This window comes from Bicyclus anynana, chromosome 17 (assembly GCF_947172395.1).
Source record: "Bicyclus anynana chromosome 17, ilBicAnyn1.1, whole genome shotgun sequence".
Taxonomy (NCBI): Eukaryota; Metazoa; Arthropoda; class Insecta; order Lepidoptera; family Nymphalidae; genus Bicyclus; species Bicyclus anynana.
This window is the reverse complement of record NC_069099.1, coordinates 14089656-14114467: the sequence shown is the minus strand read 5'-3', so window position 1 is coordinate 14114467 and position 24812 is coordinate 14089656. Positions and strand designations below refer to the sequence as shown.

At 34.2% G+C, this 24812-nt stretch overlaps 1 protein-coding gene across 1 annotated transcript in view; it reads left to right on the top strand.

Annotated features, from left to right (window-relative positions):
- Positions 1-24812, top strand: part of LOC112048597 (steroid receptor seven-up, isoforms B/C) — a gene marked incomplete at its 5' end in the record, with an annotated part of 125482 nt that overhangs the window by 13838 nt on the left and 86832 nt on the right. Inside the window, one exon of the mRNA XM_024086204.2 lies at positions 7615-7764. Within this exon, the coding sequence (XP_023941972.1) occupies positions 7615-7764 (150 nt within the window). The remainder of the gene's footprint in view (positions 1-7614; positions 7765-24812) is intronic.

Genomic DNA, 24812 nt, shown 5'->3' with positions numbered 1-24812 from the left:
ATATATATTATCCCCATATTCTTACGGGAACGGGAACCACGCGGTCGAAACCGCGCGGCGTCAGCTAGTCATGCAATAACGGGCTCACTTGGTTTACCATTTCTTCTCATATGACCTATGCTCCTGCCGAAGAGGTGGTCGTCGTAGTCATCAACCCATATTCGGCTCACTGCTGAGCTCGAGTCTCCTCTCAGAATGAGAGGGGTAAGGCCAATAGTCTACCACGCTGGCCCAATGCGGATTGGCAGACTTCACACACGCAGAGAATTAAGATAATTCTCTGGTATGCAGGTTTCCTCATGATGTTTTCTTTAACCGATTGAGACACGTGATATTTAGTTTCTTAAAATGCACATAACTGAAAAGTTGGAGGTGCATGCCCCATGCATGAACATGAGTTGGTGAAGAGGTGGTAGTTGAACTTAAACTTTAAATAATTTGTACGATGTAAAACAAGACTCTTGAAGTATTTTGACTTTAAATTAAGGGGAGGGGGGTGAACATCCAAGGGGTCGACCCCGGACGGCAGTCTTCAGTTTCACTTGTCAGGTCATTAAAAACATCATATTACTCGTAAATAAAGTGTAATTACAAAATTTGTCTACTATGTAGTAGTAGGTGACTATTTAGTGCGACTTGACGTGTCTGCACTATAATCTCGAAGCGATTAGGTGCCAATACCGATAATAAACTGTGTTATTACCCACTGAGGTATTCACATTTTTCCCTGACCACTTGTTTTAGTGACAATATATCATTTGTGCTGAGCGAAGTGCTGGTTACGTGGTCTGTTTTCCGGTTCGAAGCAAATTGTTTAATTTAGTGAACTAGATACTTGGTCACGTAATGAAAAATATGTGTTTTATTGCTCGCTAGTGCGGTATACTTAGCTGTACTTTGTACTTGTTGTTTTAAGTCTAGCGCACATTGCTGTGATGGTTGTCTTTGTACGTAAGCTGGTCGGCATTTTTGGCATTTGAGGCAAGGTTCTCGTATGTTACCCTAACACAGAACTAGAGATATGGTTAGGAAAAGTGGGGCTAAATCAATAATTTTATGAAGAGGTATCTAGGTATAAATCTAAGATTAATTGATTATGAAACAACTAAAAATAACGTGACTAGACTAGTTTCAAACCGATATTCACGATAGTTTAAATTCTAAAATATTAGATAACGAAGAGATAATATTTGTATTTTTGTAACTAAAATATGTTTCAAAAACTACAGGATCAATTTGATAAATTCTTTCAATTCTATAGAATCCTCATTAATTAGGAAGTAACATAACTGCTAGTAAATATCTCCAAAGTGAGGATTTTTTTTAAAGAAAATCCGCAATTTGAAATTTAATTTTTCAACCCTTATACTTACATACTTAAATTGAAAATTTAGAAAGTATAAAAAAAATAAGCCAGATAGCGGTTTTTTACTTTACCAGATGCTTGCAATACTATTATACAAATATTTTTTAAAGACTGTTTACTAAATATCACACCTGCCACCATTTCCATTTAAACAACAATTTAAGCTAAATGAATAGATATCTTCCAACACTGCTTTCCACCATGATTGTAGTCAAACCAGTCAACCTATCCAACAAAAAATTACAAGAAAATGATTAAAAATAATAATTATATTATTCAATTATAATAAAAATAATCATTATGTATTAGTGCCTGTTTTATAATCATAATATTATCATCATTCTAAAAATTATAATTATAATAATCTCCCATCCAGTAGTGATTGGATACACTTGTTACATCTCATATTCTCGTAGCATTATAACTTCGATCGTGCGTTTTTATTACTCTTATTTGGTTATATGTAACATTATAATGGTCGTGTTTTGAAGATGTTTTGAAATATTCATAAGATTAGTATAACATAAAGGAGACGCGGAGTCACAATTTTCGTTGATAATTTAAATTTAACCATTACAATGTTCATGAGATGTAAACTAATGGTGGGCTAACACGCGATAGAGAACATCGCCTCTAGTAAGAACTTATGATATCGAAATCGTAATATAATATCGAATACCTTTATAATTGTCTCTCTAATATATCCATTGAGCAAAAAAAACAATATTTAAAGAAGAAATGCTCTAACATGTCTCACAAAAGTGATTGCTAAGGCATAACCGATTCGATCGCCAAAGACTTTAGTAGTTCTATGTTCTAAAAAAGTAAATTGCACTCAGTTATTTGCAGGTAACCTTTTCACGTATTTACCCTCAAATTATTGAATGAAGTAGAAGCTACAGCTGCAATTTTTTTATGTAAAAATCCGCCAATATTCGAATTAAAGATTCATTCATGATGTCATAAATATCCTATATATCTCAACGCTGCTATTATTCCGACACTATTATTGACGAACAAGCTCATGATTATTAATCCTGGATGGATTCGAAACTAGCTTGAACGCATTCTTAAAAAGTCACGTCAATTATTGTTTATATTTTGATACTAAAAAAAAAAGTGACGTTAGTTTTAATTCTAATTCACGTTCATCGAGATGTATGTACAAACTCGTACTAAGTGTTTACGAGCGGTACAGAAAAGACACTTTCTACACGATTTTAATATTTAAATCATTCTAAATCGGTACAAAGAGCTTAGCTGTTGACACTAGTGTTATTCTGATGACGGCGGGAACTTGAAATATTATTGTGCATTCAGTTTTGGTTGTGTAGCGGCGACTATAGAGCGTTGATTGTAGGTACGTATGTGTCTTCGCTCGGGCATTTGGCCTTCGAAATCTAAATAGAATTCTAGTATGAGTTTACCGTGAGTCGAAATGTTTTTGATGTGATTTTTATGAATCGAATTCCAAAAAGTAAGCTTCTAATTCGGTGCATCAAATTAAAAAAAAAACATTTTAATAATCTATTTAACTGTTGAGTAAATTGCCGATAATTAGACCTTATGAAGTGGTGGTAGAGTTACAAACAGTTAAACTTATATATTAATCCTTTTACTTAGTTCGATTAGTTATTTTAAAGTACTATTGATTATAAGTATTAAAAAAAACTATTATTATAAATTAAAAAAAAAAACAATAGCTTTATTAACAGTCAAACAAAACAATATCATCTATGACATAGGTGTTTTTTATTATTCCATACAAAAATAGATTATGAATCGTCCACTTAGGTACATAAAATTCATTCATGATCATGTAAGCTTATATTAATTTATAAAGAAAACCTGCTCAATAAATATAACAAACTTGTGTGTCGTTAGTTACGCCTTATTCTGGCTAAACCAACAGCGTTTTTATTCAATGAATAAAAATTCAATAAAATATTATAACGACAGAATCTGGTATTATTTTTTCATAATTTCTTCATAATTTACGGCCACACTGGCGCCGTAATTAATAATAATTTCTCTGACAAAATTAATTATTAGCGCATTATGAGTTGTATCACTTTAGAAAAACATCAATTTACGTAAATTCGATGCATTTGTCACCTGTGCTAAGATAGATAAGGTGCTTTTCCACAGAAGCTTTTTAAGTTTCGTGAAAGTTATTTAATACATACTTAGCTTGTTTTTTATGGTGGAATTCGGTTATTTCTGTAAAATATACGAGCGTATCTCACCATCGCTAAAGGGTTTTATGTAGAATATTATTGAATAGAATCACATTGCGGAACTTTAGTAGAAGAAAAAAATTATAAAATAAAAATAAACCTATTGTAGAGTATCAGATAGATCAAAGATAGAAGATCTAATGATTCTTCAATTTTATAGGATTTTTTAAATAAAAAAAATATCGGAGAATAGAAGTAAAACGATTACTATTTTATTTTCTATTTCTTTAATTATTTTCTTACTTTGTTTTTATTTTTAAAATGTCTTTAAAAATTTGACTTGGTCCAGTAACCTCCCAACATTGTGGAAATCTATATACTTAGGTCGAAGCTAAAATGGAGCATTAGCATGTATTTACCTTATGGCATCAAAATTCGTTCATTCAAATTCAAAATTCACTTTTACAAGCACTTTTGAAACATCAAGTTTGACTGCTATTAGTAAAGACTATACCATCGGTGCGGAAGGCAAGATTTGCTGAGATGAGCCGGCAATAAACACGTCAGTAGGTACTCTCTATAAAACAAAATGTTTTTTTCAAATACGTCATGCATTTTTTTCAAAATACTGCGGCGTCAGTGTAAAATCGGCCTAACGCAAATTATTTGTATAATATTAGTAACATATTCATGAGAGGAGGTCGTTAAAGCGGTATTTTAACAATTTTATGGATTCCAGCTTCCACAGAATCGAATTATGGCCCCCGGACTGATATATGGGATTATGTTAATATAATTAAAATAATACTAAACGCGTAATTTAAACTGGTAAAAGGTTAATAAAAAAGATTTCAGATTAGGGTAAATCTTAATAACTGCATCTTTTGTCCAGTGGTCTACGAATCTTGAGGTCCTAGGTTCGATAAATGGACGTGTTTTAGCAATTGAAGTTTTGTTTTTAATATTTCTGAATAAGTATCAGCATTACATGATTGGGAAGTGTATGGTGTTTACCCGTGTATTGAAGAGCGCGTTCAGCAGTTTCTCTCTGTCATTATCGATCGTTAGTGAGTCAATCATCACCATCACGCATTGTCGCAGCTTATTGAACCGAAATTCCTCAGTGCCTGAAGTCTTCGAACAGTGCGTGTTGCCAGATGACCTATGGTTCTGAGACTTGGTCGCTAATTATGGGCCTCATAGGCTCAGAGTTACACAGCGGGCGATGCAACGAGCTATGCTAGGAGTATCTCAGCGGGATCGAATCAGAAATGAGGAAATCTGCAGAAGAACTAAAAACATAGCTCAACGTGTCACGAAGCTGTAGTGGCAGTCTCTACAAAAAGGCCTATGTCCTGCAGTGGACGTCCATCGGCTGATATGATGATGATGATGATGATGATGATGATGATTGGGCCGAAGCTCCTAAACCCTCACTTCTATAAGCAAGAAGCTAACATGTTAGCGCCACAGTAGACACGACCAACAATGAGTCAAGCATAAAAATTTTAATAAAAAAAATTCAACCGACTTCCAACTCAAAAATTAACATAAACTAAAAAGCAAAAAATAACATCTTACCTATGTGCTACCTTCTGATCAGTTTGAAGGCGGTGCCAAGCCAGTGATGTTTTAATTTAAGCCATTTAAATTACAAAATTTCTGTGGTTCTTTCAGAAACAGCTTTAATTAAAACATGACACTAGATTGGCACCGCCTTCAAACTGATCAGAAGGTAGCACATAGGTAAGATGTTATTTTTTGCTTTTTAGTTTATGTTAATTTTTGAGTTGGAAGTCGGTTGAATTTTTTTTATTAAAATTTTTATTTTTTAATTTTTAGTGTTAGCACACCTACAGAGTGTGAACAAAAATTAATAAGCAATTAGTTGAAACGTTATTTTTTTATAATAAGTATCTAAGTATATAATCAATTAATATAAGTATCTAAGTCCTACAATCCCAATTTTAAAAATACTACCTTAATTCAACTACTTTAAAAATACTACCTTCATATACAAAATTTTACTCCCCCTTTATCCACACGTAAAATGAATATTCAGAAAAACATGAAAGGTGACTGTCCTCCGTTTTCATCACCAGACCCCCTATGCAGTCACAATCCATATGGTTGGAAAGTTCTCATCAACATAAAATTTATCAAGTCCAAACACAAGGTAGCTACTGTGAACCGTCGAGGAGTTCCCTTAACTATCCTTCATCTTCGTCACCAGACCCCTAATACAATCACAACCTATCCAGGTGGAAAGTTCTCATCAATACAAAATTATCAAGTCAAAACACAAGGTAGCTACTGTGAACCGTCGAGGAGTTCCCTTAACTATCCTTCGTCTTCATCACCAGACCCCAAATACAGTCACAACCCACCTAGGTGGAAAGTTCTCATCAATACAAATTTATCAAGTCCAAACACAAGGTAGCTACTGTGAACCGTTGAGGAGTTCTCTTAACTGTCCTTCGTCTTCATCATCAGACCCTTAATACAGTCACAACCCATCTAGGTGGAAAGTTCTCATCAATACAAATAAATCAAGCCCAAACAAAAGGTACCTGCTATAAATCGTTGACGAGTTCCATCGTCTGTGTTTTGGCTCCATCATCAGACCAACTCCAGACCTTCATAAAATTGTAGTTGTTTAAAATAGCTTATGGAAACACTAACAAACGCACTAGCCGTCCCTACAATTTTCGAAAGATCCCCTCGATTTCTCCAGGATGCCATCATCAGATCCTGACATGAAAAAAATGGGACCACCCTGAAATCAAACCCTTCAAAATAAAAAAAGAATTTTTAAAATCGGTCCACAAATGACGGAATTATCGCTGGACATACATAAAAAAAAAAAAAAAAAAAACATACATACAGTCGAACGTAGAACCTCCTCCTTTTTGGAAGTCGGTTAAAAATAGCACAGCCACCAAATTAGAAAGAAAGGTTCTTAGATATCTAATTATTACTGACGATATTTATACGAACATGAGGTTCTATAAAATGTGCGTTCAGCTTAAGACCGATTATAAGCCGATTACATTCCGACCCGCCCACGTAAATTTTTCACTTCACTTTTATGTAACAAATGCTTTTAGTAAAACACTTATGTCGCGTGTAGGCAGATTGTGATCACGTGATAATGAGCCATTGATTCTTAATTGGGCGTCCCGTTAATAGATTCTTTGTAATAACTTTATTTTCATTGCATTCCGTTAAATTTCAATTAATTGGATTAACGCAGCCACCAACGTGGTATAAAAAATAGGCAATCTATTTCGGGAAATCTGCTCACTTTGGATCAATGATATTAGAAAAAAAGAGGTAGATAGGTTACATAAACCACATTCGATGTTTACAACTGCACACAAAAAATATTTCAGCGGCGTTGTCAACGGCGCGGTGACAGTGCGGCGACTGAGCTCAGGTTTGCTAATTAGCACAGTTTCAACGTGCCACTTGTTAACCTACCTACCTCTTTTTCTTGTAACATTATTGCTTCGGATGTAGTACAGGTTGCCATTAGAAAAGGCAATACCTAAGTCCGACTTCTCGGTATTCACATGTTCTAAAAACTAAACTATTAAACGCAAGCTTATAACAAAGTCTTATTATACTGTTAGTGAGTATATAAATGATAAAAGCTTGATGTTAAACTGTTTTATACGACTGCGTGCTTAGTTTTAAATAAGTTTGTAAAATGGTGGTAAACAAATAAAAAATTAACCTTGGCTGAGTTTGTTGTGGGCTCTTCTCGGACCAAGACGCGTTTGGAACCCTCGTAACTTTAATTTTAAGTTTTCGATTTACCACCATTAGATGAAATTAAATTATGACATAATCTTGCCTTTCAAAATTGCTTGTATAAGCCTAATTGAAATAAATAAAATTTGAATTTGAATTTAAAATATATAAATAAATAAATGTATCTAATAATAAAGATTGAAATCAGGATAATGCTTGGACGTGTTGGTGTCAAAAAAAAAATTTAGCTATTATTTTATTTATTTCCATTCTCAAACCTTCGGAATGAATTGCTGAATGTATTTTTCTCTTTCACAGGCTGCAAGTCCTTCTTCAAACGGTCGGTGAGGAGGAACCTGTCTTACTCCTGCAGAGGAACGAGGAACTGTCCCATCGACCAGCACCATAGAAATCAATGCCAGTACTGCCGGCTTAGGAAATGCTTAAAAATGGGCATGAGGAGGGAAGGTAAGTCATATCTCGATACGTTTTATAACCTAAACTTAAACCAATTATAATATAAACTTAAACCAATTATAATATAAACTTCAACCAATTATAATATAAACTTAAACCAATTATAATATTAATTTAAACTAAATATACTTACCTAGATTATGAGAATATATGGCACTTCATGAGAAATTTCAAAATCAGCCTAAAAAAAATTTATATTCAAGAATAATGGTTTTTCCGATTAAATTAGATTTTTCTCTTCGTCCACATATTAGCATGTTAAATATTGAATGCATCAAAAAACGGATTTTTAATATAACGACAGATTCGTTTTATTCGTACGATGCGGATCAGTGGACACACTTTTATGACTTTCTATACAAAGAATGTTAAATGTAATGCGTCCGACACGTACAATTCGAATATGTGGACGCGTATCATTAGGAATGCATTTACCTTAAGCGGAAACATTAAGATTTTTATGAATATATACTAAAAACATTGAAGACTTCGCTAAACAGAACCAAACAGAACGCATATTTAAATTTCAAGCAATAACCTCTAAGCTTCTTGGCAACATTTACACTTTTCTTGCCTCAGACAATGCACGGAGGCTATTCGTAATACGTAATACGCATAATTCATGTCAATAAGACATTTAAAACCTGTCCGGCCAAAGGTTTTTGCGCTATGTCTAATATTCTACTATGTAAGCACTATGTAAGCTCCAATTTTACGATCTGTAGGGAAAACGTTCCCGCGTCATTGCGGTTTTAATTGCACCTTCTCGGTTTAGTGTCTGTAATAATTTTTGCGATGGCTAAAATTATGAAGTAGCTTAGTAAGGTAGTAATAAAATGTGGCGGAAGATAAATTTAGTGTATAAACTTGATAAGAAGTAGGTACATTTAAACCTGTTTTATTTTCTGGCGTTAGCGACTTCGTTTTTCATAAATCCCGAGGGAACTATGGGTTGTTACGGGATGAAAAGTGGTGGTTGTTGAGTAATATCAAGGATATTACTCAACAACCACCTCTATCTATCAGTGAAATCACGTTTAAATCTGTTTAACCGTTCCAGAGATTACACCGAACAGACAAACAGACGAACATTTAATAAAAGCGTGTAATTAACTATAGTGACTTGAGAAAACACAGTTATCTTGTGATCACAGACAGAAACTTAAATTTTATTAAATGTAGGTATATTGATGAATTTTTAATAGTCGCCCAGTTTTTCTTTTTTTTTTAAATCTAGCTGGACTTTTTCAATACCCAGATTTGATTCCTCCGGAGTCCGAGTAGTATAATTTTTTTCCGATTATGTAAGTGCCGTAGTCATCGGGGGGTTCTGTGACTCCTTTTAGTCTTACTTTCACTTTATAATGTTCCTTAATGATCACTCTCAGCCAATTTTAACGGCCTATGGCAGGCCCTGGGCTCCCTCTTTGTAGAGAGACATATGGAACTTAGACCTACGACGCTACTCAAAAATAAATAGGTGGGCAAGATAAATTCTTTTACGACCAGTATCAGAGGACCGCCGCCTACTACGGTTCCGCTACGATGTCGTGTATAAACAGAAAGGGGTGTGGATTTTCATCCTCCTCCTAACAAGTTAGTCCGCTGCCATCTTAGATTGCATCATCGCTTACCATTAGGTGAGATTGTAGTCAAGGGCTAACTTGTAAAGAATAAAAAAAGCTCATTTCTTCCGCCTTATAGTATTGCTGCCAAGTTATAACTGCCAATGAAATTACAGGCACATGAGGACAACATAGGGCCGTGTATTATAAGATTCTTTCTTTTGATATTTTAAGTGGTTGTTTTCAAAACAATGCATCTAATTGTTCAATCAACCATTAAAATAAAAAATGTTTATATCACAAATATGTTTTTCCTTTTGAAGATCGGTTGAAAACATAACAATCATTAGTTTTCAACAATGTCATCAAACGATGAAAAACAACGTCGTTAAAGTATGTGACACACTCGGATTGTTCATTACGGTCCACAATGTAAATCTAATCCGGCCTCTTTAGTGCATATTTTACACAAAAAGCCATATTTAAATTTACATTGATTGTCGCTAGTGTAATTAATGAAATCATTAATCTTACCGAGCCATTAGTTGGACTGGTCAAGGGCAGTATTTTAAAATGGTGTCTATAGACGAGCCGATTTAGTTGACCGCTCGAATTGCTATCACACGTAGACAAATTGATCGCATATAATGATCGACATGGCATATACCGACCTTTTTATTACTAAAAACTTAGTTTTAGTAGAATTTGCCTTCAGATCATAATATTGACAAGCTAAGTTTACACTTTCCCCGGGTAGTTTGTTAGACAGTATAACAACGCCTTGTTACTATTTTTTTTATTGTTTATCGAGTAGTTCGCTTTGGGTAATCACAATGTGGACATAAATTATATAAAACATACAACATTTTAAAAGAAGGTTTGTTTTGAAGGCATTCAAAACAAACCTTCATACATACATAACTGTCCAGAATCTGACAGACTTATGTACCTAATCAACAAACGAAGTGTATATTTTTTAGTTCTATTATTGTTGATATTTTTCCAACTAAAGTACTTTTTCAACAACAATTGGATCAGTCTGGCGATGTTCAGTTGGCTCCAACTTGTCGGCACGTCTGTAGATATCTAAAATCTGTCGAGCGAGTAGCGTTCTGGGACCTTAACAGTTAATCATTAAGGTGTACTTAATATGCTGTTATTGTTTTAAAGACAACTCGATGATTAATGGTATTAATGATTAGGTTTTATTACAAGATTGGGAGATACAAATTAAATTTCTTACTGCCTTCATGATGGAATTAGTCGCAGTTATTATGTGCTAATGAATTGTTAAATTGATTTTAGTATAATGGCTTTGTTGTATACGTTATAGTGCAATCACATTCAATATACGAGGAGATAAGCTTTTTAAAGTTTTCATCGTTGTCAATTTTAATCCTGTAATTTTGTTCTTATTCTATGATGATAGTTCTATGATTTTCAGCTATTTTTTTTTCTTTAAACATTTTCAAATGTAGAAAGGCATTAGTTGAACTTTTAAAAATGCCTAGCTTTTATTTTTAACCAACATTATTTCGTCGATTGTCAATATTATTGTTCATGTAAGTTTTTTATGAACCTTTGCATTGAATTCTGGTTTGCCTTTGTATGTTTTCAGCATAAAATCTATTATGTCTGTTTACACTGAAAAATTGTTGTAGGTAGCAAGTTTGTCTTAGAATAACACAAAGCAAATTAGACGCAGCAAGAGCATTAGGATTTACTCACTGTTTTGTTTTTATTTACTAAAATATTTGTTTTAGCGTTAGTTTTTCTTAAAAAATCATAGACATCCAACTTTATACTTTGTTATTTGCTTGACCGTTATGTTGTTTTAAAAATTTATGTTAAATGTGTTTGTGTTTTGAACAAAAAAATACTTACCAACTCAAAATATTTTGATTATAGCGTTTTAAAAGATAACACGACCCGAGCTGAAAGGAAGCGACTCCAAGGGCAAAGATTGACCTCGGATGTGACCCCTGAGCCTCTTTTAAACACCTGTTCACAGTAACATTTGTTGTCGTCTTTTTCCCATTTTTTTTTTTGGAAAATAAGTTCTCAGTCTGCTTAATTGATTGTGCAAAAACTTGTTACAAAGCTTCATATACGTCTCTTCGAACGGGCTTACGACTTTATATTGCATTGTGTCAAATATTTACTTGTTTGATCTTAAGTTTTAACTTCTATTGAAAGTATTACAAAATCGCAACATGGGAAATAGGCACACAATATTTTGAACACCTTGAAATTTAAATGCGGAAAATAAAAAAAAGTTATTTTATCGATGGTAAGTTAGGTAAGGTATACATTTGGGCAATAAGTGACCAAAACACTATCCACAATTTAGAAAGAATATCTCAGTAATAAATAAACTTGATGAATCCAATTTTCGAGTCTTTTAATGTAGCTAAATTTCGCATTTATAAACTTAACGTATAAAAATTAAGAAAACTATAAATACAAATATGACAATAGTAGAATTAGAAAACTAGAAATAAGTTATAATTGCACAAGTATAAAAGAAAACAATTTATTAAGTAATATTAAAGAACGCTTAAGCAATAACTTAAAAAGTTATTATAAAATTTTATGTAGCAGTAGGCGCGATTAAAAATTAGTGTTTAATAATTTTATGAATAGATTTATTTTATCTTTGCGTAATTTTATGAATAGTGCGCAAATGTAGCTCATAGTAAAACATGGGTGAGTAACTATTTATAGCAGCCATAAAACATGAGGTACCCCACACATAGATTTTAGAAAATATAAAAAGAAATAAGGAAAAGAAATTTAAAGTTAATTTCAGTTTTTAACTGACATAAAAAGTAGGTTCTCAATTCTGAGTTAAAAGCCAGAAATTAAAAAAGTTAGCCAAAGAATATAAATGGAAGGAATGTGATTTGTATGATTTTACATTATTTTTAGAATATTATTTGCGAAGTTATACGATATCTCTCCCCAAAAAGATACTCGTAGATGATATGCATAACATGAAAGAAACACATATTTTTTTTGGTATTAGGATATTTCATTCGTTTTCTTCTCTGACGCAGCGCCACCATTTTAAGCTATTTTTAGGTAGCCTCAAATACTGTTTGTCGATTAACTACTGATTGTACTTTCCTAATTCATTATTATAAGTCAAGTAAAGTTTCTACTTGGCTAATACTTCATCTTTGCTTTCTGTAACCTATATGTGATACGTTATCTTTGCTTTAAAAAAAGTGTTTATTTGCATTATGTTTTCCATCGATTCTTTAGTCTCAATTTCTACGTCCCCAAGTCGCAAGTTACTAAGAAAATCATTTTTAGCAATCAACTACATAAAAGTTTCTTATTTGTCCATTATATCTTTTGTTTTTTTTATTCTTTACAAGTTAGCTCTTGACCGCAATCTCACCTGATGGTAAGTGGTGATGCAATTTAAGATGGAAGCGTTCTAACTTGTTGGAAGGAGGATGAAAACCACCACAACACTATTTCGGTTTCTACACGACTTGGTAAATCACTAGATGGTTCGTTTTTGCCGGTAGCTTGGTAACTAGCCACGGACAAAGCCTCCCACCAGCCAGACCTGGACCAATAAAGAAAACCTCAATCGGTCGGGAATCGAACCCAGGACCACCGTCTTCCAATTACACCGCACACACCACTGCGCCACTGAGACTGTCTACAAACTTCTCCTCCTCCTCCTCAAAGTTTATTCAATATCTATGTGATAGGTTTACTTCTCTTTTATAAATGTGTTTATTTGCGTTGCGTATACCATCTTTTTCTTTAGTCTCAGTCCATGCCCGCAGGCCGATGTGAGTTCATAACGAGACCGCCCGCCGGGGTCACTGATTATACCACACCTGCTAACACCGTGTTTTGTACCTTTCCACACTTTTGTACCTTTTTTACATTCTTTGATACGATTTGAGTGACCTTTGGGACCTTTAAAGGACTGTTTAAGTCTTTAATTTGCTAATACTTTAAAATTTACATAACCAATTTCGATCAGGTGTTTTTTGATTTTATATTATTTACAACTTTGGGTTTATTTGTACTATTTGTAAAATTTATATTTTATGGGACAGTCAAATCAACGTTTTGTTTTTTTTTATGCACGATATGATCGTGCCACAACGATTGTTCTTCAAAGTGTGCGATGTCATTAACTTTATGATACAAAATTCACTCTGCTCTAGATAATTGGTAAAGCAACATGGCAGAAAATATATCAAATAGTTACTGACTAATTGTATACTGTCTTATATATTGTTGCATAACTGCTGTGATTTATCTTCTGCATAATCTAATCAATAAAACCCTGAATAAAACCTCAACACCTTTGCGAAAGCATCATTACAATCCCTTCCTTAGATAATGTGGCCCACATACCGGAAAGGACAAGTAACCCCGATCTCGACCCAACCCTTGATCACCCCATCAGCCCTTACCTCGTATTTTGCCCAACAAACGATTTGTTTGCCGTCAACAAACAATGCAAAGGTGCAAAAGGTGGCTTTTTTCATTCAAGATTAACCGTTAATAATAGAGGAAAAAAGCGTGCTCTTTTATCATTGTATAATCGTCTTAGACATTGAAGATCTGGCGAGATTACGCAGCTTCGTCACCTTTTGTAATTCTTTTTTCTAACTGCATCGAAAGTAGTTGTTTTCTAAACCGTTTTAGCGGTTGAAAGGGTTCATAGTCCGGCGCTACCACTGGCTTTGTTACAAATAGCTTTGATACAACTCGATTTGTTACAGATAGCTTTTTGTGTAATGACCATTCTTAACAACGCCGTAGAGCTATGATAGCGAGTTATCGCTGTTTTAATCGCAGCATTCGAAGAAACAATGCAATGTCCAAAGGTTCCAAAAAGATTTGTGTTTTTGTCTTTTCCTATGCGGCTCATTTTCTTTCGGTTTACTTTGCTATTTTGTGGGCAAAATAGATACGATACTTTAAAGTTCTATAAATATGATACAGCTTTAGCATAATAGTTGTATATTTGCCAGGACCAATCACTAGAATTTAAATACGAAATTAAAATTGTCCTGTTATGAATATTGTCAACTTTGTTTTTAATTATGTACTTACTTAAGAGCGTTTATATCTGTACATTATTTATTTCTTTGTTTATTTATTCAAAGCTTAGTTTACAGATTTTTACTAATATTACTAATCCAATTAGGTTTACATTAATATATTTAACGACAAAACGCCTAACAAAAATTAAGAAACTAAACTCATATAATATTAGTAGATTTAAAAATGTTCGTCAAACAACACATCCAAGTATTGATTAATTAAGCACATTGAAAACCGGTTTATTAATAAGTGCATAAATTACTATACAAAGGGCCCCGGGTTCGTCCGTCACTTCGGGAACAAAGGCGCGGTATTGTTTAGCGGCACATCAATCATTGACTTCATTGTTTGGTATATCTTAATAAGTTTTTGTGCTGGACCGGTCATTTAGAAAGATTTTTGCTATCGAACCACTCGAGGGGAGTTTTATGAATATTAATAGATTTTTATTTTGAATTGGTATCAATTTTATTTTTAATATTATTTTTATGTTTTTATCTATTATGATTGTGTTTTTGTATACTACCTTTATCTATTTTTATTTTATAAGCTTTAACAAGTTTTGCTTGTTGTTCTAATTGTAAGTGATACAAATCATCTTTTATATTTTAGTTATTTGTGAGTTTTATTCTAATCTTAAAGTACATAATTGTCATGGTGGTATAAAAATAAATAATTTACAATCTTGATAGTAGCTTCAATCTATGGATGTATATTATAGATTTGTAGATAGTCTTATAGAGGTCTATGTTACTGATTTTTTGCAAAAATCAGAAATTTATGTTGTTTTGTTAATTTTAATTGGTATTTCATTACATTATATTAGACAGTATACAATTTAAAAATTAATAGCCATAGGAATTATGCACAAAATATTATGCATGGTGTAACGGCTAAGATGAGTGCAAAAAAAATCATTGTAAGGTTAATGTTCTTACTTAAGTGTCTGAAAGCGAGCTGAAACTATAAATCATACCTAGGCATGGAACTAAAGAATTTGAGTTTTTAGTTCGTATACACTCATACATAAAGTAACCAAAAAAATTAACTTATAACCTCAAAATTATGATTCTATTATCCATTCATCACATTAACGGAAGTGTCATGACTGCGCAGGCCTGACCGTATTCAATCGGTCGAAGCGCAAAATCCATCAATTGTACGAACGAATCCATACATGCTGGCGAAATAATACTTCCTTGCAAAACCCACAAGATGTGTCAAAAACGTCATATAACCAAAGTGTTCCCAGGGGCTGCAAATTGTTGCAATGTTTGCGCCGGTTATTATATTTTATTATATTGTTCAATGGTTAAACGCCTTGCGTACGCCTTTGGTCAGACAATGGAATGCCAAAAGGATCAGCGTTGCGTTTTGAGGAGGGTGTCAATTTGGCGTCTTGAACCAGGTGTTGCCATTGTTGGCCAACTGACCGTAATGTTGGGTGTGTTTGCATTAGAGCTGGTCTAGGTGGTCAAATAGCTATAGCGTGAGAAACATAACGTCGTTTGACCAGTGCTGACCACTATAGTGAAGGATTTGATGCACTGCCTGGTTGTACAAGCGTTTTATTAACTCTAATGTTGTATGCCTTTCCTTCAGATTCAAATTGATTGAAACTTCATTATTATGACAATGACTGTAATACTACCTAAGTTGTGGTAGGTACTAGATTATAATCATAATCTGTCAATAGTACTACAATTAATAGGTTAGGTATTCAATAAAAAAAATGTCATACATCATTGAGAGTATATTTTGTCAAACTCAAATCGTACGGAAACAAATTGTTGTTATAAAAATATTCTATAAGATCAACAACAAATTATTCTAAAGATTCCTCGTGTCAGAAAAATTACCATACATGTTGTAAATATTCTAAAAAGACACCTATTCGTATTGGTCAACGACAAAACGATTATAGAAGTAATGTAAAGCTAAATATAAAGCTTAAAGCTACTTGATACTGATACTTATAATCTGATGAAGCTATTTACACTACGGTAGAGGTAAATGTAATAATTTAAGATTTGTAACACAAACCGCAACCGAAAGTCAAACTATTTGTATGTTTAAACGAAACTTTATATTTATTAAGCATTCACTTAAAATTCAATGTTTATGGTAGTCCGCTATCGAGTTTCTGGCAGCCCATTGAAGCGAGCAAGGGCAAGCTTACCTACGAGTCGTTCGGGGAAAGATTAGCACTGTCCCCTATTGTAGTTTGGCCCCAAATTCACATGCAAATCGCTGGACAAAATGCGCAGAAACGCAATTAGCTTCCGACGCCCGGAACCAGTATTGGCAGGTTCAACGGGCATCGTCTAAGGGTCATTCCATTGTGAGGAATCGAAACCGGTCTATTATTTTCGGTTTTTAATTAATGTTTTCGGTCCGGTGTAACTCCTGACCGATGTCCGGCCCGTTGTCCGGCAAGGGTTGTCCGCTGATTGATGGTGAGGGGTTTTCGCGATGCCGCCGTGGGAACGCGTCGGCACGTAACTCTCGATGGTATCTTAATGGTAAGTCTCGAGGTTTCCCAGAATGTGGACCATTACGAGCGGCCCTGGAGCGACGTACGATACATGTCACAGTTATTATGCTCACAAGAAACGATAATATCTCTGTGCTGTGACGCAGCAAAGTGGGCACCGCCTCGAGTCGTTGTCTCACCGAATTCTACGCTCTCGTCTGATGCTCCTGCCGATTAGACGGTAAAATTAATTTCTGAAGATTGTGTAAGCGCAGGGGCATTATTATCACAACATTTGTTTTGTTCTACAATTATTATTCTCGCAAATCATGTCTGTTTTAGTTTTAATAGCGTAGATTTAAAGAATACCTACGATATATTACATGCTTGTATATTGAATTAGATACAAGACCAACCTTGAACAGTTGCTGCATTAAATAATTTTAACATTCTACTGTTGATGGAAAATCCTGATCAAATTACCGTTGGAAAGCGAAAAAGATTGAAGTTTTTAAGTCATATTATGGAATCTCCTAAAAAACTAGGGGTCAAGCAAATGTAGTAAGAATTGTAATCACGTACAGTATCACGTAAATTATAAACGATGAAATTATTTATCTTAGTAGAACTGCAATTGATTTGAGACGTTAGACGACAACAAGGATCAAGCATCCCACTTCTGAATCCAATAGCCGTAAATATCCAAAAGCGAAACGGAATCATAAAAGGAAGTAAAGTGTAAAAATCATTTGTGGTCCGGATTAAAAAAGGAGCTAGCGAACGAGCGTGAGATATACACCACAATCAATCACCTGGTGATTTATATTCGTGGGGTGATGTATCTGCTCGGACCCCGACCGGCGGTAAAAGTATTCGATAATTAACTTTTAAAATTTTTTGACGGACGCCTTCATCTCTTTGGATTCTTTGGTGGGATTAATCGAACATTATGACTACGATTCTAAGAGAGGTTTGCAAATCTACACTGTTAGGTTTTCATGTAACAGTTTGACTTGATCTTGACCCGTTAAGTGACGAAGCAGTCTAAGGTCTTCTATGAATTCCTGAATATCAAACTTGAAGTTCAAGGAATTTGAGATCATAATTGTGACGTTTATTTATATGGTGAGAAACTCGACCACTGAATGAATGCTCTTAACGAACGTTTTATAATAAACGTAAGCAAAAAGCTTTAGATGGTAGTGAGCTTGAGATACTACTCGTGTTCAACCCATACCTTTGATGATTTCTACATAATAACGGAAACTCCGAACACGTCCAAGGCTGGTCACTGAATCCCTCGGCGAAGAACCTTAGAGTTTAATTTTAAACGGTGTTATCTAAGGATGATTAAGAAACTAGATAAAGGCGACACTCATTGAAAACCCTTAAAGTTGAGAGTTATATTTAAGGGTGTTTTTCCAAGGATCACAAAATTAAATATCTGGTGACTGGAAACATGGTTTCTCATACTACATGGACGACAGAGTCCTTTTCCTATTCTTTGAAATCTGCTACTACCAAAGCCATCATGATTGAAACTCCATAATTTCCTACCGCATTTACCTTTGGAAAAAGCACTATTCTTTTATACAATTACGAAGATCTGGACAGACTATTGCTTAACTAGCAAATTTCTCTTGTAAATTCTTACTTCAATACATGCTTAGGTATATCTAAATAGACGCTGACTAAGCTTACGTTGTCTACGAATGCGCGAAACCTGTTCGCGGTATGCGGATGTCTTGGATTCATTTATACAATTCAGCTTTTTATTTTCACATATTATGTAAGGCGATTGTTCCACTTTTTTACGATGTTTTTACAAGGAAAACTTATTGATAGCGATTACGTCGACACGTATACTATGTTAAGTATAATTTAATGTAGGTATTTTGTTGATCTATCTTATATACTACCAACTGCTTGTGACTTTGTGGGAATCCTTTACCCTTCGAATTTTAAAGCACAGACTTTCACACAAAATTTCGCTGCTTAACCCGAACACGAGTATCCTGCCAGAAACAAAGGAGTTAGGCCTTAGTCCACCACGCTGGCCTGGCTGGCTAAGAAGATTCTCAGGTATGCCGGTTTCCTCGCGATGTTTTTCCTTCACCGTTCGAGACACGTGATATTTCATTTCTTAAAAAGAGTATTTACCAAGACAAATTACTTCAAATCTTATGGGTTTATTTGGTTTAGTTAGAAGTTTCTATGTTCTATGATCACCTTCCGACTCTATCATCATGCCGCCACATAAATGCAATTCACAACTTAAGTAAGATACGCAATAAATGATTCTTACTTCTAAAATTTGACCCATACATAGGTATTAAACAAAGCTTACATTAAGAATAGTAGGATCTATTAATCTAAGGGAGGACGTGATAGCCCAGTGGATATGACCTCTGCCTCCAATTCCGGAGGGCGTGGGTTCGAATCCGGTCCTGGGCAAGCACCTCCAACATTCGGTTGTGTGCATTTTAAGAAATTAAATATCATGTGTCTCAAACGGTGAAGGAAAAACATCGTGAGGAAACCTGCATACCAGAGAATTTTCATAATTCTCTGCGTGTGTTAAGTCTGCCAATATGTAATGGGTCAGCGTGGTGGACTATTGGCCTAACCCCTCTCATTCTGAGAGGAGACTCGAGCTCATACATAACATATAAAAGCTAGGAAAAAAAAATACAACATAGGTTAAATAAACCAGCTGTTGATAATGTTGTACCACTTGACGAAACCAAACTCCCACCATTCATCAGAAGTACACATTACACCACAATATAGCACGTCAAAATATCCAACAGGGGGTTACCTCAATTGCCACGCCGGGAATCGAAGGTGGACCCCCGCGGCGCGGTCGGCACGCACCTAACGAAGTAAAGAGGTGATTTATTAGTGCGGCTCGTACCAAGTTTCTAATATCTCAACGTGTGATGTTCACTCGGGTCTCCCTTGATTTGATTATGATTAGCCTTTACTGCTTGCTTTTATTGTTTTTTTACGATGAACGAAATATTATTACATACTTAGTCGTAGTTATAGAGACATTTTCTCTTTAAGTACATGGTTTCATTTAACATAAATTATTATTTATTTTGTGTTAGTTTTTTTTTTCTTTTTTTTTATTGACAATATGGAACTTAAGCTAACTTATCCTAATAACTATACAAATCATGCCCACGTGGAATGGTGGCAAGAATACTGGCTGCATTTCCGCGCTGGACAGCCAGGCTGATCCCTTACGAAAAAATGAGCCAGCCCTTCTGTCACCGTCGAGGCAACTAGTCGCGGTGAAATTATTCGGTAAAATTTTTTGGCGCTGCGACTCTGTTAATTAATCTACTTGCATTTAAAATTTTCTGAACCGTTCTCATGTTACTTTTTTTAGGTTGTTTTCTTATTTTTCAAGTACTTATCTCAAAATAAACAAAACGAAAACTTCACGAATCATGAAATATGGAAAAAGTTATGTCTACCTAAAAATATACCACTAAAATAAAAACATAGCTCCAAAAATCAAACAAAGGAAACTATAATTTTTAATTTTCTATAAAAAAAACTCATATTTAAATATCAATTTAATCAATTTAAATATTCATATTACTAGTAATATGAATATTTAAATTATTTATTTAATAACGAAAACACTACACAAATTGTCTTCGTAGTTTTTGAAAAATCTCGAATTCAAATAATAGTAAAGTAGTAGGTAAGCGTTTCCTACTGCTATAGGTATTTACCTATTACTATAAATACCTACTTCTAATAAAAAACTTCCTTTTTTGGAATCGAGTAAAAATTAGAAGTATATTAACATCGATCGTTCCGTTTCAAATGATAACGTCGAATATCAAATAAGCATTCTAAAATTCTAAAACGTAGAATTATTTTGATTTCACTATAAATTCGTCTAAATGGGTAAGGTAATCACAAATTACCAATCAAAGTATCCGTTATACATCGGCATCTAATATATGTATTAGATATGTAAACATTGAAGTTAATTTATATTTTGATTTTGTCCAGCACGTAGAAAGGTTAAAGTTAAGCTAACATGACTTTCGAATTTTGGTTTATCATCGAAACGACTAGTTTAACATGTAAAGTGTAACTATAAACGTATAGTGGTAAAAAGACTCAAAGACTTTAAATCCTGCTTTAAAATACTATAAACGCGAAAGTTTGTATGGATGTTTGTTACTCTTTGACGCTGCAACTACTGAACCGATTTGGCTGAAATTTAGAATGGAAATAGATTTTACTCTGGATTTACACATAGGCTACTGTTCATCCCGGAAAAATCTATGGTTCCCGAAGAATTTTTGAAAAACTTCGCATGCGTCCGCTAATTTTTTTTTATTTACTTAGACTGTATTTAACTGTGGTAGAGTCTCCACTTACCTACCATTTTCTTAGTCTGAGGACGTTTCGATCTGATTTTTGAAGTACAGCTTGAGAATTTTAATTGCCCGCACTTATCTATGCTAAAGTTATAAATACTTAAAAAAAAACATACTCAACTATTATTCTTTTAAATTATTGATGCATTAAAAATATATTAAATTTAACAAAGCAGTTTTTGTACAGATTTTTAATTAATTAAATGGTACGGCTATAATTACAGTTCTTAAATATTAATTCCGGATTGCCTCTTCGTAATCTCCTCTAGCTAGTATCGAAATAGTCTAATAATGTAGCAGAGGGCACGACCAGGCAAACAGGTTTAGGGCCAGTGCAATACCAGTATAGTACAAACTGTAGCTTACCAGCAGGTTCAAGATAACTCTAGGCCAGTGATTCCCAAACTGCAATGGGTCTATGTCAGCGAAATAAAATTTGGGGGTCCATTAAATGAAAATGGTTTCCACGATAGTGTATCATAACACATACACTGATGTAACCTATTTTTACATCATATTATCTTATAATATCAAAACATATACATTATTTTAAAAGTGACTATGAAGTAAAAATTGTATTATATATGTTTATAAAATTGTGTAAGTTGTAGGATACAGAAAATCAATATCAAATAAGTAGGGGGTCTACCCAACATGGCAAGGCAAAGTCTACGACACGAAAAAGTTTGGGAAACTCTGCTCTAGGCCATGAGAACTTTTCGTTGATAGGATGTAGAATCGTAACTATAATAAATGCGAATGTGTGTTCGTTTATTACGCTTTTACGCCTGAATCACTGAGCTGATTTAAAAAATTCTTTCACCAATGCAAAGCTGCATTATCAGCGAGTAATATAGGGTATATTTTATCTCTCTATTCCCACGGGAACGGGAACTATACGGGTTGAGCCGCGGGGCGTCCGCTAGTAAAAATATAAAGATCTATACTCGAATTGAAACTTTAATATGCCTTAATCCAATCAAACGGTTTTAATAGATCCAATTAAGTGATCTTCCCCAATCAGATTTGGATGCAAATGAAATTATTGGACAAACATGTTTATGAACAAATTAAGATAATTTTTGAGAGATTTAAGTATCCGAATATTTCGTTTCTAACTTCTAATTGACTTAATAATAAAGGTGAAGGTTTAATTTACTTGAAGTGTCTTTGTAAAGGAATGTTCGATGACCTATCACCTATTAATAAGGTTTTGTTTGTTTTGTTTTGTGGTCTGTATTGAACATTTTGTTATAATATTTAAATTACTAGTAACTAACCTAACCTACACTTATAATAAAAATAAAATAAAAGGCCTACTTGAAATAAATTTTCATAATTTGTATTTTAAAATTGAACACTAACAACAATTACGTAAATTAATATAAAAACATTTTACATGCTGCCGTTGTCGGTGGTAGGAAAAACGGAAGCTGGAAGGAAGGAATGTGCCCTTGATTGGAAATCCTTTGGCATCATCACTGTGCTAGGTCACGAAGACGAAGACGAAGTCTTGACTATTTCTAAAAAAATAAACTCCTGTGCTGCTCCTACAGACTATTCTTCTGTTCGATTGTTCGCATCCGAAATTCCCGAAGAACATTATTAATTGGGTAGTCTACATGTCGCTCGAGATTCATCTAGCGTCCACATCTCTATATGTCAGCTCCAACGTCCATCATTACGTGAATCACCGCCCGCGCCGGTATCGTGCGGCAGAATTTCGTGAGGTCACAGTTTAGTATAGCGGTTTAGGCGCCCTGCGGTCGTTTGGCTGCGATCGCTACTAGCGGGTATAGACGTGCCGACTTTGGTCGGCACAATCTTTTCCGAATTTGTATATTGTATACCTAATATTAGTATGATATCTGGCTTAGTGAATGCGTCATCACATCGACATTTGTTAGGCGTTCTACGACAGTTAAAACGTGTACGTTTCTTGCTATAAGTTTCATAGTTTTTTCGTAGTATCACACTAATAATGTAAAGGCGAAAGTTTGTGTGTAAGTCTGAAAGTGTGCAAGTATGTTTGTACCTCTTTTACGCTGCAGCTACTAAAGCGATTTGGCTGAAATTTGGAATAGAAATAGATTTTGCTCTGGATTAACACATAGGCTACTTTCATCCCGGAAAAATCCATGGTTCCCGCGGGATTTGTGAAAAACTGTATTCCACGCGGACGAAGTCGCTTGCGTCCGCTAGTAATTGATAAATATGCTGGGTTTCATTTTGTTATATAAATTGATATATGTTAGCAGAATATATTTACCATGTTATTTATGATACTTTTTCTAAATTTATTAGAAGGGACATTTCAAAAGCGTTGTGGTGGCTTGTTTAGAATCTAATAAGCTACATAGTTTGATAGTTTAGGTTGGGCCGTTTATAGGTTGGGGAGTCTGTAGATGATCATAGGATATTTTTAAGGTGCGAGCAGGACAGCCATGCCCGCGTCTCGGTCTAACGCCGACCGTTTCGTGACCCCGCAGCTAATCACATATCTGCAAGCGTATTATGATTATCGCAGGTTTCGCTTCTCATGCGTTGTACTGGTCAGTGACTCGTTGCATGCTGCCTTTTATTTCACATCGGGTGAAATAATAGTAACATTAGTGCACGATTTTCTTATTGATACGGATTCAAATTGCAAGTGTGTACCTTCATTGTGTCTTATCTGGCTTTTAAGACTTTATTTGCGGTAATTAAATTGCAACTTTCAACTTTTATACTTGTATGCTTATTCGATTGAACGTTTGACTGACACTCGCTCTTGGTAGTAAATTAGTAAGTTGCGAATGAAATGAGAAGATTCTGGTTATTGTTTATTGAAATAATTTTGACACAGACTTGGGTCTTTGAAGTAGTCAATATAAGTTTCTGATGCTGCCATTTATTTTACATCGGGTGAAATAATAGTAACATTAGGTATGATTTTCTTATTTATACGGATACGGATTCATTGTTGTTTGCTTATTCGATTGAACGTTTGGTTCTCCCTTTATGGTAAATGGCAGCAGAAAATGGCAGCGCGTTTAAGGTCATGTTATTTTTAAATAATTCTGAATTTGATTTTGGTTTTTTGGACGTGTTCAGTGAGTCATGCTGCCTTTTATTTAACATCGGGTGAAATAATAGTAAAATTAGTGCACGATTTTCTTATTGATACGGATTCAAATTGCAAGTGTACCTTCATTGTGTCTTATCTGCCTTTTAAGACTTTATTTGCGGTAATTAAATTGCAACTTGCAACTTTTATACTTGTATGCTTATTCGATTGAACGTTTGACTGACACTCGCTCTTGGTAGTAAATTAGTAAGTTGCGAATGAAATGAGAAGATTCTGGTTATTGTTTATTGAAATAATTTTGACACAGACTTGGGTCTTTGAAGTAGTCAATATCAGTTTCTGATGCTGCCATTTATTTTACATCGGGTGAAATATTTGTACCATTAGTGATTTCTTATTGATACGGATTCAAATTGCAATTGTACCTTCATTTTGTCTTATCTGGC